This window comes from Danio aesculapii, chromosome 1, assembly GCF_903798145.1.
Source record: "Danio aesculapii chromosome 1, fDanAes4.1, whole genome shotgun sequence".
Classification (NCBI taxonomy): Eukaryota; Metazoa; Chordata; class Actinopteri; order Cypriniformes; family Danionidae; genus Danio; species Danio aesculapii.
Genome location: NC_079435.1, coordinates 5,749,075 through 5,763,547, shown reverse-complemented (window position 1 = coordinate 5,763,547; position 14,473 = coordinate 5,749,075). Strand labels below are relative to the sequence as shown.

The following is a 14,473-nucleotide window of genomic DNA, read 5'->3' as shown; positions in this document are numbered from 1 at the left end:
TATCCCCCCGTCCCCCCAGTTGCTACGCCTCTGGGTTTCAAACAAGCCTGAAGAACTTCATTAGTTTGATCAGGTGTGTTTAATTACGTTTGAAGCTAAACTGTGCAGAGCTGCGGCCCTCCAGGAACTGGATTTGATACCTGAATGATTTAGGAACAGCCTTGCAATGCTCTTAGCACTTGTATTTTTTAAAGGGGACCTATTAAAGAAGAATAACTGTTTTGAGGGTTCTGTGAATTCAGTCTGTGAATATAAGCAGCTTCTAATGGTAAAAAATTATTAATTTTATTTTTTATAATCACTCTTTATTAAAACCGTCTGCAGAAACACTTTGAATGACATTCTCCCTTTGTACGTGTCATCAGAGGGGGAAAGCCCCACCCACTAGTGACCATCTCTCCCTCATTAACATAGGACAGTAGTCTTGCTTTTGAATCTGCCACTATGCTGACACATAGGCATTTGTAGCTCCGCCTACTTTTAAAAAGAGCACAATTTCATTTGCATTTAAAGTGACAGTGACAAAAACAGCACAATTAGGATCAAAGACCAAAAGGGTCAGTTTCAGAGAGTTATTAAACATTATCTGTGTGCTATTTTGAGCTGGAACTTCACATACACACTCCAGGGACATCAGAGACGTCATTGAAATCTTGCAAAAGGGGGCATAATAGGTCACCTTTAATTTCAGATTCATATCTTTCCAACTGGTGATGTGTGTTTGTGTGTGTGTGTGTGTGTGTGTGTGTGTGTGTGTGTGTGTGTGTGTGTGTGTGTGTGTGTGTGTGTGTGTGTGTGTGTGTGTGTGTGTGTGCAGTGGAGCGCTCGGTCACAACACTGCTCAGTCAGAGCCTCAGGGCTGCTCACTGACTCTACATCAGAATAAAAACTCTACATCAGTCCATTTTCAGCTGTGCTGGAGAATGACGCATCTAGAGCTTGACTTGACTGGACCTGACAGGACATTTACTGAGAGAGAACAAATCAAATGAAAATGTTTTAGAGTTTTCTGACTTGCATTATGTATGTATATATCACTGTGGCAATATAACTTACATTACGGACCATTTTGAAAGATGTAAACGATAACAATCGACATATTTCCTGAGTTACATTTTTCATTTCTATAGCTTCCGGGAATCCAAAAAGGGCCACATATTGCTAAATAATGTTATGACAGCTGCTTTAATGTTAATTTATCATTAAATTGCTTCTTGCTACGGTTATAAAATAGTTTGACAACAAGCATGTTCATAGGCCAATCCAATGACATGACTGCATTGAAATGGTCTCTATATATATTCAGATCAGAAGCCATGGCTTCCGTGTCCTAATAACCCCTGAGGTATGAAGGACAGCAGTGAGGATAATCCGTAAGGTTAAGTCAGTACAGGCTTTACCTGCTCAGCATCTCCACTGCTGCATTCATGCGAAGCGCCAACGCTAATTCCGAACAGCCTAAAAAAGAACATTTCAACAAAACTTTAAACACACACACACACACACGCACACACACACACACACACACACACACACACACACACACACACACACACACGTTATGTATAAGTAATTATTTAGTGCAAATATTTCTATAAGTGAAGTTTTACAAAGTAATTTCGAGAGGAGCACATGATATGATTGACTGATTGATTGATTAATTGATTAATTGATTGATTGATTGATTGCTGGTCTCTCATCTATATTCATTAGTTAGCCAATCAGATTAATCCAAACTCACTATAAGTAGCCTGGCTAAAACTACTCCCTTATCTTCGTTTTCTGAAGAAACCCTCCATCCACCCCATTTCCTCCTTTACTATGGGGAGCTCTCGAGAACTATCTGATCTTGTACTCCCCTGACATGCTCATTGACCAGGCAAGAGCCCTGGGCTCAATTATCTCTGAGCTCTGGGTTCTCTCCCGGGCAGCATGCCAAACCTGCTATATTATCAAGCAATATCTAAGTGCCAACTCTTGAATATCATTAAAGATCACAATTAACTTTCTGGTACTCTTACTGGAACGATTAAACTTTATAAAAAAATACCATAATAACACACCGGGTGCTACTCCTGTCAGCTAGGAACAGGAAACTGGGGCTAAAATTTGCAAAGGCTGTCCAAAATTGGACAATAGAAGATTGGAAAAACGTTGCCTGGTCTGATGAGTCTCCATTTCTGCTGCGACGTTCAGATGATAGGGTCAGAATTTGGAATCAACACCATGAAAGCATGTATCCATCCTGCCTTGTATCATGTACTTTGGGTCCATTAGTACCAATTGAGCATCATTTCAACGCCACAGCCTACCTGAGTATTGTTGCTGATCATGTCCATTCCTTTATGACCACAGTGTGCACATCTTCTGATGGCTACTTCCAGCAGGATAACACACCATGTCATAAAGCACGAATCATCTCAGACTGGTTTCTTGAACATGACAATGAGTACACTGCACTCAAATGGCCTCCAGCCACCATATCTCAATCCAACAGAGCACCTGTGGGATGTGGTGGAACGGGAGATTCGCATCGTGGATGTGCCAAAATATTGAGGAATATTTCCAGTACCTTGTAGAATCTATACCACGAAGGATTAAGGCAGTTATGAAAGCAAAAGGGGGTCCATCCTGGTACTAGTAAGGTGTAGTGGCCTTAACTTTCACCCTATTAAAAAGTTTAGATTGTGCTGCATGAAATAATACCATAGTAACATAGAGTAAATACTACAGGGTTGGTGGTTGAGAAGAAGCATTTTAAGTCCTTAGAAAAGCACTAAAGATATTTTAATTAATTTTATATTAACTGTACCATAGTAAAGTGTATTATACTGTGTATACTGTATTATAGTATTTCCAACTGTTTGTTAATTAATGCTACAGCATATAGTAGTATTGACTTCTATAATATATACTGTGATTTAATTTAGTTTTTACTACAGTAACCTGTGGTGCATTACAGTAGTATACATTTGTTTGTATTCCCTACTGAAAAAAACAGCTAAAACCAGCTTGACCAGCCAAGACAGGCTGGGAGCCCAGCCAAAACCAGCTATGTCCAGCTTAAACCAGGCTGGTTAAGCTGGTTTTAGATGGTTTTAGCTGGTCATTTTCCAGCCAGACCAGCTAAAACCAGGCTGGAAATGGCTGGAAACCAGCCTGGAAATGGCCCAAACCTCTCTAAAACTAGGCTGGTCAACCAGCTAAAACCAGCCAACCAGCCTAGGCTGGTTTAAGCTGGATTTTTCAGCAGGGTTACTATAGTTGTTGTGTTACCATTGAACAATAGATCAATAGATTTACTACATCAGATTTAAAAACACTACAGTATTTACTATAAGTTACTATAGTATTGTCTTAATGTGGGATGAGCGCAATTTAGCAAGTCATCTGAATGCAGCTTAACCTAATCGTCAACAAGCACTAATCTGGACAGTCCTATGTTCCTGTGTGCTGACGCATATCTCTCTCTGTGTGTGTGTGTGTGTGTGTGTGTGTGTGTGTGTGTGTGTGTGTGTGTGTGTGTGTGTGTGTGTGTGCGTGCGTGTGTGTGTGCGTGCGTGTGCGTGTGTGTGCGTGTGTGTGTGTGTGTGTGTGTGTGTGTGTGTGTGTGTGGTTTCAAGACAATATAGTTTTTTATTTTTATTTTTATTTTCTTATGTACGTCAATGTTATGTACAAAATTCTCCTCTCAGCTTCCAACTGATAACCACTGGTAACTGTTTAGCTTAGCTAACCAAAATAGCACCACAAAACAATAACGAAAGGAAAGACTCTGATGGCTCACTGCACCACTGGACAGGATTATCTGAAGGCTACTTAAAGCGACACGATCACACACACACACACACACACACACACACACTAGGCTACTCTAATGTGTATGACCTGAAGCACTGGTGTCTTTATTACATAAGACTCCTTCAAGACAACGCACGTGGACACACACACACCTGGCTCTTTGTACATTGTCAGTTGTCAATGGAAACTAATTAGAAATCTTCAACCAGAAGTGTGTTTGAGTGTGTGCTTGTGTTTGTATGCTGCTGATAATGACGAGAGAGTGTGCGGCATGATCGCCAGTGAGTTTTGCTGTGGTTTATTTATAGTGTGTGTGCATCAGCAGCGGTCACAATGCTGCAAATGAAGCCCTTCAGAGAGAGAGATGCGTGTGACGGCTGAGGATGGACGACACTGCGCTTCACATCCACTCAGACGGAGATTTCACCCTCGACTGCACCATGATCTGTGGAGGAAAGTAAACCAGCATCTCTCATCCTCAAAAGGAGCTTTAACACTCTTAAAAGGACGTTTAAAGAAAGAAGAGTCGAATTAAAGACAGATATATACGCTCGGCTGCAGATGCTGTGTGTAGGTGTGAATCTGTCTGTCGCACAGTTTCCGGATTTTCTGTCACTGATTTTCGATTACTGACTGACTGGAGGAGAGGGAGAGGGGGAAAGCGCGATGCAAGAGCTCGAGTTTGTGTTTTTCAGGATAATTCCCACTCGTTAAGAAGAGATTTGAGCTGTGGGAATGTGTAGAAACTCTCCTGTACTACATAAACACACATCAACATAACTATCGAGGTGTATTTTCAACTCTTTAAGGTGAGTAACGGCTATTGTCGTCGCGTTTATGTAACTGTTTTTTGTCTGCTAATCCATTTTGGCTCCTCGTGATTCTGTTGGTAATCAACTCAAGTCAAATTCAATCTTGAAGTTGTGTGTGTCTGAACGTGTGTGTGTGTTTGTGTGTGTGTGTGTGTGTGTGTTTCTTTTATATAAATTGATGTGCGACTCCATCTAGGCCAGCCCACGCGCGCCGCTGGTTGCCATGGCAACTGTCGGGGTTTTAAAAAGGGTTGAGGATGCGAGACAAAGTGAACGCGCATCTTTAGTTTACAATGATGAGCAAAAGTTAGCAGCCTATCTATTATTTAAACCAGTGTTTCCCAACCCTGTTCCTTAAGGCACACCAACAGTACACATTTTCAACCTCTCCCTAATCAAACACACCTGAATCAACTTATCATAACATCAGAAGAGACTCCAACACCTGAAGTTAATGGGTCAGAAAAGGGAGACATCCAAAATATGTACTGTTGGTGTGCCTCCAGGAACAGGGTTGGGAAACACTGATTTAAACAAGCAAATACCTGGTTAAAAGCAGCTCCTAAACAAAAGTGACAAGCAGCAATCTTAACAGTTAACTGAAATTAGCAAAAGTGACTATGGACATCAGTTGTGACTATTGTGACGCTCCAGGAACAGACGAGTCTTTGCTGAGGCCAACTTCCAGCCTGAATTGAATTGAATATGACCATAAGTGGCAAATGTTTGCATTTGTGGCATAATAAATACATTTTCCATTGTTAAAACATGACTATTTTTGGCTGAGATACAACAGTTTGAATATCTGGAATCTGAGGGTTCAGAAAAAGGTAAATATTGAGAAAATCACATTTACAGTTGTGCAAATTAAGCGCTTAGAGATGCACAATACTAATCAAAAATAAAGTTTTGACATATTTACAGAAGGATATTTATCGTTTTTAATTTGTCTTCATGGAAGATAGATAATCATTACTTAATATTCTAATGATTTTTGGCTATTGAGTTGCAACATAGGTTCATTATGAAAATGTAGCCCTAGATACATTTCTGGAGATCGTGAATTATGTAGCCTGAAGTAAATATGGCTGCATTTCATCTTTAAAACGAATGCTACAGAGCAGTATGACACCGTTCCTTTTTACGCTTACCAGCTGACCGCTTACCTCCATATGAATGGCTTTCCCGCTGTTACCAGTTTGTCCAGTAGTTCACCATGTATGTCAGCAGACTTGAGACGCAGAGAGGAGTTGACAAAGATGATGGAGTTTGAGTGCAGCAAAGATCGGTTCCAGAAAGCGGGTAAAACAAAAGCCAGAAAAAAATAAACAAGTAAATAAAAGAGTGAGAATGTGGTAAAATCTGAAAACGTGGTAAAAATCAGGGGGCCTTTCTTTTTCTGGATTGCTTTTTAAAACTTTTTAGAGAAGGGAAGTTGGTAGGGGTCAATCTGTGCTTTTGATCCAACCCAGGCTCTTTCTGAATACATACCCCTATATAAATTTCTGGAGAGCACCAAATATGTCCCAGGGGCTACTTTTTTGCAGTTTTTGTTTTCGCGAATCGACCAGAGGCTGCTGTGTATGCTTTTTAAGATCTCAAATTTCTATTTTGAGTGCCATTTGTTCCTGCTCTTCTCATGTAAATACACCAGAGGCCGCTGTCGACTGACTGACTGACCGATCGACTGACCCACCCTCCTCCTTCGCTAAACCCAACCAATTGGATTGATTGACACACCCACCCACTATCCTAAACCCACCCAACAATTTTCAAAAGCAATTCAGAAAAAGAAAAGTCCTCGCCTGATTTGTATCATGTTTTCAGATTTTACCACATTCTCACCCTGATATTTACTTGTTTATTTTATTTTTTGGATTCTGTGTTTGCATTCTGGAACCATTCTTCTCCAGACTCAAAGCCTGTTGTAGTGGTCAACTACGTCTCAAGCCCGCCGAGCTAACGGGACAAACTGGTAACAGCGGGAAAGCCGTTCATATGGAGGCAAGCGGTCAGCTGATAAGCATGAAAAGGAAAGGCGTCATACCGCCTTGTATCGTTCATTTAAAAAAATGAAATGCACCTATATGTACTTCTGCGATCTCCATAAACGTGTACAGGGCTACATTTTTAGAATGAGACTACTGTATGTTGACACTATCGGTTGGATTTAGGGAAGGGGGTGGGTGGGTAAGTCGATCGGTCAGTCAGACAGTCGACTACAGCCTCTGGTGGATTTACATGAGAAGAACAGGTACGAATGGCACTCATGAAAGAAATTTGAGATCTCAAAAACATACACAGCGGCCTCAAGTGGATTCGCGAAAACAAAAACTGCAAAAAAAATATCTCCTGGGACTTATTTGGCGCTCTCCAGGAATGTATATAGGGGTATGTGTTCAGAGTGAGTCTGGGTTGCAAAAATATACTTGTGCAAGACAAAACTGCTTTTGTGGTCCAGGGTCACAAATGGAAAAACACATTTTATATGATCTGCTTTAGTGCATAAAATGCAGTATTAAAATAAAATTAATTCCATTAATTTTTAAAAATAATTTTGCATTTAAAAGGCAAATTCCCAGGGAAGATTTACACTGCCCTCAATGCAGAGAGGCTGCTGTTTCTATGGGAATAGAGATTACAAAGATGAGCTCTCTTCCTGTTCACTTTACTGCTGTACTCATTTGTAAAATAGACTTAAACCGTTTTATATGCTACTAATATTCAGTGGCAGCAATTTTATGTGGTTTACTGCATTTTGAAAATTAGTGTGCAATGCTTTATACCGTGATTAGTTTCCTCCATGCAAAATACAAAAAAAATGTATATATATATATATATATATATATATATATATATATATATATATATATATATATATATATTATAAATATATTATAATAATAAATGTATATATATATATATTACGTAAATGCCATTTTCTATATTGGATAATCATTAATCAGTGTGAAAATGTAATCAATTTGGATTTCATAGTGAATTTCATAGTGCATTTGTGAGTCAACTCGGAGATAGTTTATGCTGATTCACAAAAATGAATGTAAGAAATACCCACAGTTATACTCTTTTTTTGGTCACTTTTTATTTTAAGGTACAATTATCACTATTAGTAAGCCATTAACTATGAATTTTGGCTCACTAAACGCCTAATTTGCTGCTTATTAAAGAGGACCTATTCTGCTAAAATCACCTTTATAAGGTGTTTAAACTAGTTGTGTGGCAATAGTGTGTGAATATAGCCAACCTCTTATGGTAAAAATTTATTAATTCAATTTTTTATAATCACTCTTTATTAAAACAGTCTGCAGAAACACTTTGATTGACATTCCCCCTTTGTACGTGTCATCAGAGAAGGAAGGCCCTGCCCACTATTGACCATCTCTCCCTCATTAGCATAAGCAGCCCTGAGTGAGATCAGTCATTTTGAATCTGCTGCTATGTTAACGCATTGGCATTTGTAGCTCCGCCCTCTTTTGAAAAGGGCACAATCTCATTAGAATTTAAAGCGACAGTCACCAAAATGGCACAATTAAGATCAAAGCTTAAAAGGGTCCTTTTCAGAGTTATAAATCATTATTTATGTGGTAATTTTAGCTGAAACTTCACACACACTCTAGGCACATTATTTTGCATCTTGTAATAGGGGCATAATAGGTTCCTCTTAATAGTCGTTAAGGAAATTGTTGGGTTTAAAATAAGATTAAGCATTATAAACACTAATAAACCACCAATATATTAATAATAATCAGGTAATAAGCCACTAATTAATAGTGAGTATTGGTACTTAAACTACAGTGTTTCCTCTTTCTCTTACAGCTATGGCTGTGAGGCCCACCCTCATCTTCATTCTCTCTCTGATTGGCTGCTGTGCTCTTGAAGACCCGCCCCAGGCCTCAGCCCCACCCCCTCCTCGTGGGTGTGGCACCGCGGTGGACCCGCCGTACAGAGTTCTGTGTGACCTGGAGTCAGTGTGGGGCATCGTGCTGGAGGCCATAGCATGTGGCGGCACCGTATCCGCACTGATTCTGGCCATCATTCTTCTGGCTAAGCTAAAAACGGTGACAGAACCAGAAAAAAGATGCGGCGTTGGTCCGCTCCTCCTGCTATTGGCTGGAACGATGGGTCTGTTCAGCCTATCGCTGGTGTTTATGGTGGGGCGTGGCGAGGTGCTCTGCATGGTGCGCCGCGGGCTCTGGGGGGCGCTGTTTGCTATGTGTTTCTCCTGTTTGCTGGTACAGGGAGTGCGACTGAAGAAGCTAGCCGGAGGGAGGCGGAGCCCTGCAGGAAGTTCTCTCGCCGGATTGGCTGTCGCACTCACTGTCGTTCAAGGCATTATCGCTGGTGAGTGGCTGCTGCTTACGGTGGTCCGTGAGGGACATGCCGCCTGTGAATACCTGCCTTTGGACTTTGTGCTGGTCTGCAGCTATGCTCTAGCATTGTTGCTAGCTGCCAGCGTGTTGTCGCTAGCTGTGGTGTTGTGCGGCGGGAATAACAGAGAGGAGTCCAGCAGAAAGAGGATGAAGTGGAGGTGTAACGCCGTCTGGCTTTTCCTCTCATGTCTTTCATCACTTCTCCTATGGGTCGCCTGGCTTGGGCTTTACCTCTATGGTGATGTCGGCATCTCAACTGTGGCGAAGGATTGGGATGAGCCGGCGTTGGCGGTTGCCTTGGTGACCGAGGGTTGGGTGCTGTTGTTGTTTCACGCTATCCCAGAAACACACCTCTGTTTGCGTCCGTCCAGTCAGAGGAGCACAGATACCGCACAGAACTACTACGACACCCCTCAGCCTCCGGCTGCACAGGGTTACCATGACGATGAGCGGCCGACCAATCCCAGAGCTCCATTCACTGAGAGTCAGGCGTACACTGTAGAGGAGCACAGCGCAGGTGGGTTGCCAGTTAGATAAAAAGCACGCAGCTTTCTGGATATGTTTGTTTATGGTGATTAAATATAATAATAATCATGAGAGAAATTAAAAATGGGCTAACATATTGTATAGAAATGGTCTAGTGGGGCGGGGGGGCTCTGTTAAAGCAAAGATAATTTGTCTCTGTTTTGACCAAAATGTTAATAAAAAGATCTGAAAAATAATAATAATAATAATCATTACAGAATGATCCTAAATGTATTTAAAACTAACCTTTAAAGTCTGGATGAACCCGAAACTGCGACCGTTTTTTTTTTCTGTATTGTAACGCAGTTATTGAAACAGATTATTAAATAAGAAAACAGGGGGCGTGGCTTGTTTTTTCTACTGCAAGCTGATTGGATGTAATAAGGTATGCATTTTATTCAGAAAGATGGGGAAAGGGGTTTGGGGAGAGTTAATACCATCAGGTTGATCTAAACCCATGGTTTGGGCTCTAACTTACAGATATCCAGAAGTTAGTTATTAAGGGTGTGAACCTACACTGGTCTCACGGTTCGGTTCGGTTACGATTTTCAGGCCATCGATTCAGTTCAATTCGATATCTCGGTGCATCACGGTGCATTGACGATGCTTTCCATACACAATTATATAATATTTTCTCCACAACATTAGAATTTTTTTAAATTCAAATCTATAATTATATTAATATTTATAGATTATTTGTTATACACTTTTGTCCTTTAATACAAGCAGTCCGATATATGAACTGTATCTTTAACTTTACCTGCTCAAAGAAAACACTCTTTTTGAATGTTTTAAACAAAACTCAAATACATGCATAAAAGACAACATGAGCATTTATAGCAAATAAACTAATGTAAAAATTATTCTGCTTGTTTTTTGAGCGCTGTCAAGCGAGTTCTTACACCCCTATGATTGGTCATTGTGTTCACATGCTCAATAGAAAGGGCTGCGAATGACTCTAAAACATCTTTCATTTGATCCTTAGTTGTGAAATAGTGGCTCGTGTGCTGTACCACCTTCAGTGTCAGTGAAAGACTGTCCAGCAAAGACTCCAAAAAAAAAAAGTAGTAGGGGTGTTTTATTTACTCGCCCTCACCTCCTTCGCCATAGTATTTTACTGCGACTTGGCGCATATGAAATAAATGACGTCAGTACGTAATAACCTGTTATGATCTATTACTGAACCGATATCGAATTGTCTACGTCTGCATCACGGTGCATTGAAGACACAATTAATTTTGACACCCCTATAGTTATCCAGAAAAACTGTCCCTTCATATTTTATAAATATTTTTGTGTAATTCCCTTTTGGATGTGCTGTGAAAATAGCCTTAATCTGCTAGTTAAATTGTGATGTACGAAATATTGTTTTCAGGTCCGAGCCGCTAGTCATTTGAATTGAGAAAATATTTGTTTATAGCCACTTTTTAGTCATGTCACACATTAAAGCGAATTTCATATAAAAGCATGGTGTACATGACAGTCTCTGGACTTGCTGCATCACAGAGACCAATATTTGAACAATTTATAAAGAATTAATGCCTTTCTGGCCATCGGATATTAGTCATGGATATACAGTTGAAGTCAGAGTTATTAGCCCCCCTTTGAATTTTTTATCTTTTTTAAATATTTCCTAAATTATGTTTAACAGAGCAAGGAAACTTTCACAGTATGTCTGGTAATATTATTTCTTCTGGAGAAAGTCTTATTTGTTTTATTTCGGCTAGAATAAAAGCAGATTTTAATTTTTTAATCCATTTTAAGGTCAATATTATTAGCCCCTTTAAGCTTTATTTTTTTCAATAGTCTACAGAACAAACCATCGTAATACAATAACTTGCCTAATTACCCTAACCTGCCTAGTTAACCTAATTAACCTAGTTAAGCCTTTAAATGTCACTTTAAGCTGTATAGAAGTGTCTTGAAAAATATCAAGGCAAATATTATTTACTGTCATCATGGCAAAGAGAAAATAAATCAGTTATTAGAAATGAGTTATTAAAGCTATTATGATTAGAAATGTGTTGAAGAAATCTGCTCTCCGTTAAACAGAAATTGGGGAAAAAATAAACAAGGGGGGGTAATAATTCAGTGAGGCTTCAACTGTATATACTTATTGAGATCGTGATTTTCGAAAGTATCACATCGCTTTGTAAACGTTTATTATTACCATTTGTTGAGTTTCCCCATACAGTTCTATAGAGCACTTGGAAACCGGAAGCCGCTTCGCATGTTGTCACACTTAACAAGCAGAAAGTATGTTCTGTATAGTTTATTTATGTTGTTAAAAAAACTTCCTGTAACATTATGATAATGCCAGTGTTCTGTGAAGGTTAGATTTAGGTTATAACATAAAGCTAAAAAGTGTTTCTAAAGCATTATTATTGGGTTTCCAAAAAATGTGCAAAATCAAACATCTGAGTCTGTTCATAATGATGTCATATTTTACATATTTTAATTCTTCTTTATTCTATAAAACCCAATTATGTTTTGCTATTTCGGTTTCCTGACATTCTATCCTACCCATCAGATTATGCTACCAACACTGTTATTTGAATGGATCTGAGGTCGGAGTTAGGGATTAGGTGGGTTAGGGCGATATTACAGCCTCATACCACAGTAAAATTTACACTGGTAGCAAAATCTGATGGGTACCATATTGTGTCATCAAAATGTGCTACCTACTTTTTGAATGGGAGGTAGGACAATCTGACAAAGGTTAGATTTTGGTTATAACATATTATTATTCGGTTTCCAAAAAATGTGCAAAATCAAACATCTGAGTCTGTTCACAATGATGTCATATTTTACATATTTGTAATTCTTCTTTATTCTATAAAGCCCAATTATGTTTTGCTATTTCATATGTTCCTCTTCATTTGTTTTATATCATATAATATATATATATATATATATATATATATATATATATATATATATATATATATATATATATATATATATATATATATATATATATATATATATATATATATATATATATATATATATTATGTCTTTTTTTAGCAGTTCTGCAGGCTGGAGGTTACCATAACGGATTAATACGACCCGCTCTGCCTTTCCGGAGTCACGTTTACCAGCCTACTGAAATGGCTCTGCTCATGAATGCAGGACCGGTAACATCATAATAACATTATTTCTACACTCAAAAAATGACTTTTGCTGCTTGTTCAAACTACTTATGTAAAATGAGTTGAAATGACACAATTAAAGTATTTTTGGGGGGGACAACTTAACTGTTTTATGTTCAATCCACTTAAATTTGTTAAAGCTTTTTTAATTGTGAATGTAAATACTGGATATATCTCAGCTCAGTCTCTGTGTTTCAGATCCCCACAGCTCCTCCAAACTTCACAGGCAGGCATCTGTGGTGAGAGCAATAACATCCTCGTCTGCCCCGGGACGGCTCACAGGGTCAAACGGCACTTTATTACAGTTCCATAATAATCATTTGGAAATGCTCCTCTAATTAAAGTCCACAAGTCGAAGCTAAATGCACACTTTTAACACAGGAGCCAGCTAATTTTGCACAAGTTCTCGAATAAGTGCTTACTTTAAAGTACAGGACGCATATTTGATATCGCCATGGTGATGTTTAGATGATGCGATTGGACAAATCACGCAGATGAAGACCTGCGATAATTTACATAAACAGAGATGTGTGAAGGAGAAAGCAGAGGGAGTGTTAAAGTCAACACGAAATGCTGCTCACAGACTCATTTACTTGCATAATATCAGTGTTTAAGAATTATTTTAGGGCTTGATTAAAATTTTATCAAAAATTCAGGTTATTTTGGAAACCTGATTACAATGAATTTATGAGGGAAACATTCTCTCAGTGTTCTGGTAACGTTCTTTCAAAGTTATGAACAAACATTTATCATAGTGACTATTAAAATGGTCGTTCAAAGTCTGATCTTCAATAATGTTAGCATAAAAACATTACCTTCATGAAATTATTGTTTACATTTTTTTTTATGTTACTTCATGTTTTAGAATGTTTCGAGAACATTGAAAAGTAATGTTCCTATCATGTTCGAGGTAATTAAATCAAGGTAATTAAAATGGAATATTCTCTTAACGTTCATATTACCAAGAAAAACATAAAAAAACATTTAGGAAACGTTCTGACAACACTTTAAGCATTGTTTCGTTTGCTGAGAACATTCATTTATTCATTTTCCTTCGGCTTAGTCCCTTTATTAATCAGGGGACGTCACAGCGGAATGAACCGCCAACTTATGCAGCACATGTTTTACGCAGCGGATGCCCTTCCAGCCACAACCCAACACTGGGAAACACCCATAAACTCTCATTCACACATGTACACTACGCCCAATTTAGCTTAAACATTCAACTGTATGAGTGTGAACTGTGGGGGAAACTAAAGCCGGTGTCCTGACATTTTATCCTACCCATCAGATTATGCTACCAACACTGTATTTGAATGGATGTGAGGTCGGGGTTAGGAACTAGGTGGCTTAGGGCGATATTACAGCCTCATATCACAGTAAAATTTACACTGGTCTGATGGGTACCATATTGTGTCATCAAAATGTGCTACCTACATTTTGAATGGGAGGTAGGACAATCTGACAAAGTAGGACAGAAAAAGGTATCGACAGAACACCAGGCCTCGAACCAGTGACGTTGTGAGGCAACAGCGCTAACCACTGAGCCACCGTGTCACCCCAGCTGAGAACATAAACTCATTAATTATTCCAAATGTAAGCAGAAATCTGTTTAAAGTTCCCTGCTGAAAAAACAGCTTAAACCAGCCTAAGCTGGTTGGTTGGCTTTAGCTGGTCTACCAGCCTGGTTTTAGAGGGGTTTGTCCATTTCCAGGCTGGTTTCCAGCCATTACCAGCCTGGTCTGGAAAATGACCAGTCTAAACCAACTAAAACAAGCTGGTTTTGGCTCAG

General features: G+C 39.1%; 1 protein-coding gene across 2 annotated transcripts; it reads left to right on the top strand.

Moving 5' to 3' along the window:
• Positions 1-3,985: 3,985 nt before the first annotated feature.
• On the top strand, positions 3,986-13,490 carry gprc5bb (G protein-coupled receptor, class C, group 5, member Bb). Of its 2 annotated transcripts, none has more exons than XM_056461340.1 (4): positions 3,986-4,610; positions 8,451-9,521; positions 12,560-12,666; positions 12,880-13,490. In XM_056461340.1, exons 2-4 carry the CDS (start codon positions 8,453-8,455, stop codon positions 12,922-12,924), a joined length of 1,221 nt encoding a protein of 406 aa, XP_056317315.1. In that variant the 5' UTR covers positions 3,986-4,610; positions 8,451-8,452; the 3' UTR covers positions 12,925-13,490. The 2 variants fall into 2 exon arrangements, with proteins under 2 accessions (XP_056317315.1, XP_056317230.1); XM_056461255.1 differs by having other exon boundaries at positions 12,557-12,666.
• Positions 13,491-14,473: the final 983 nt, after the last annotated feature.

Bases quoted from the DNA above. Each gene is read 5' to 3' on its own strand.
- gprc5bb (XM_056461255.1), top strand. From the start codon at position 8,453: ATGGCTGTGAGGCCCACCCTCATCTTCATTCTCTCTCTGATTGGCTGC. The intron at 9,522-12,556 runs GTGGGTTGCCAG...GTCTTTTTTTAG, and splicing joins TGTAGAGGAGCACAGCGCAG to CAGTTCTGCAGGCTGGAGGT. The intron at 12,667-12,879 runs GTAACATCATAA...TCTGTGTTTCAG, and splicing joins TGCTCATGAATGCAGGACCG to ATCCCCACAGCTCCTCCAAA.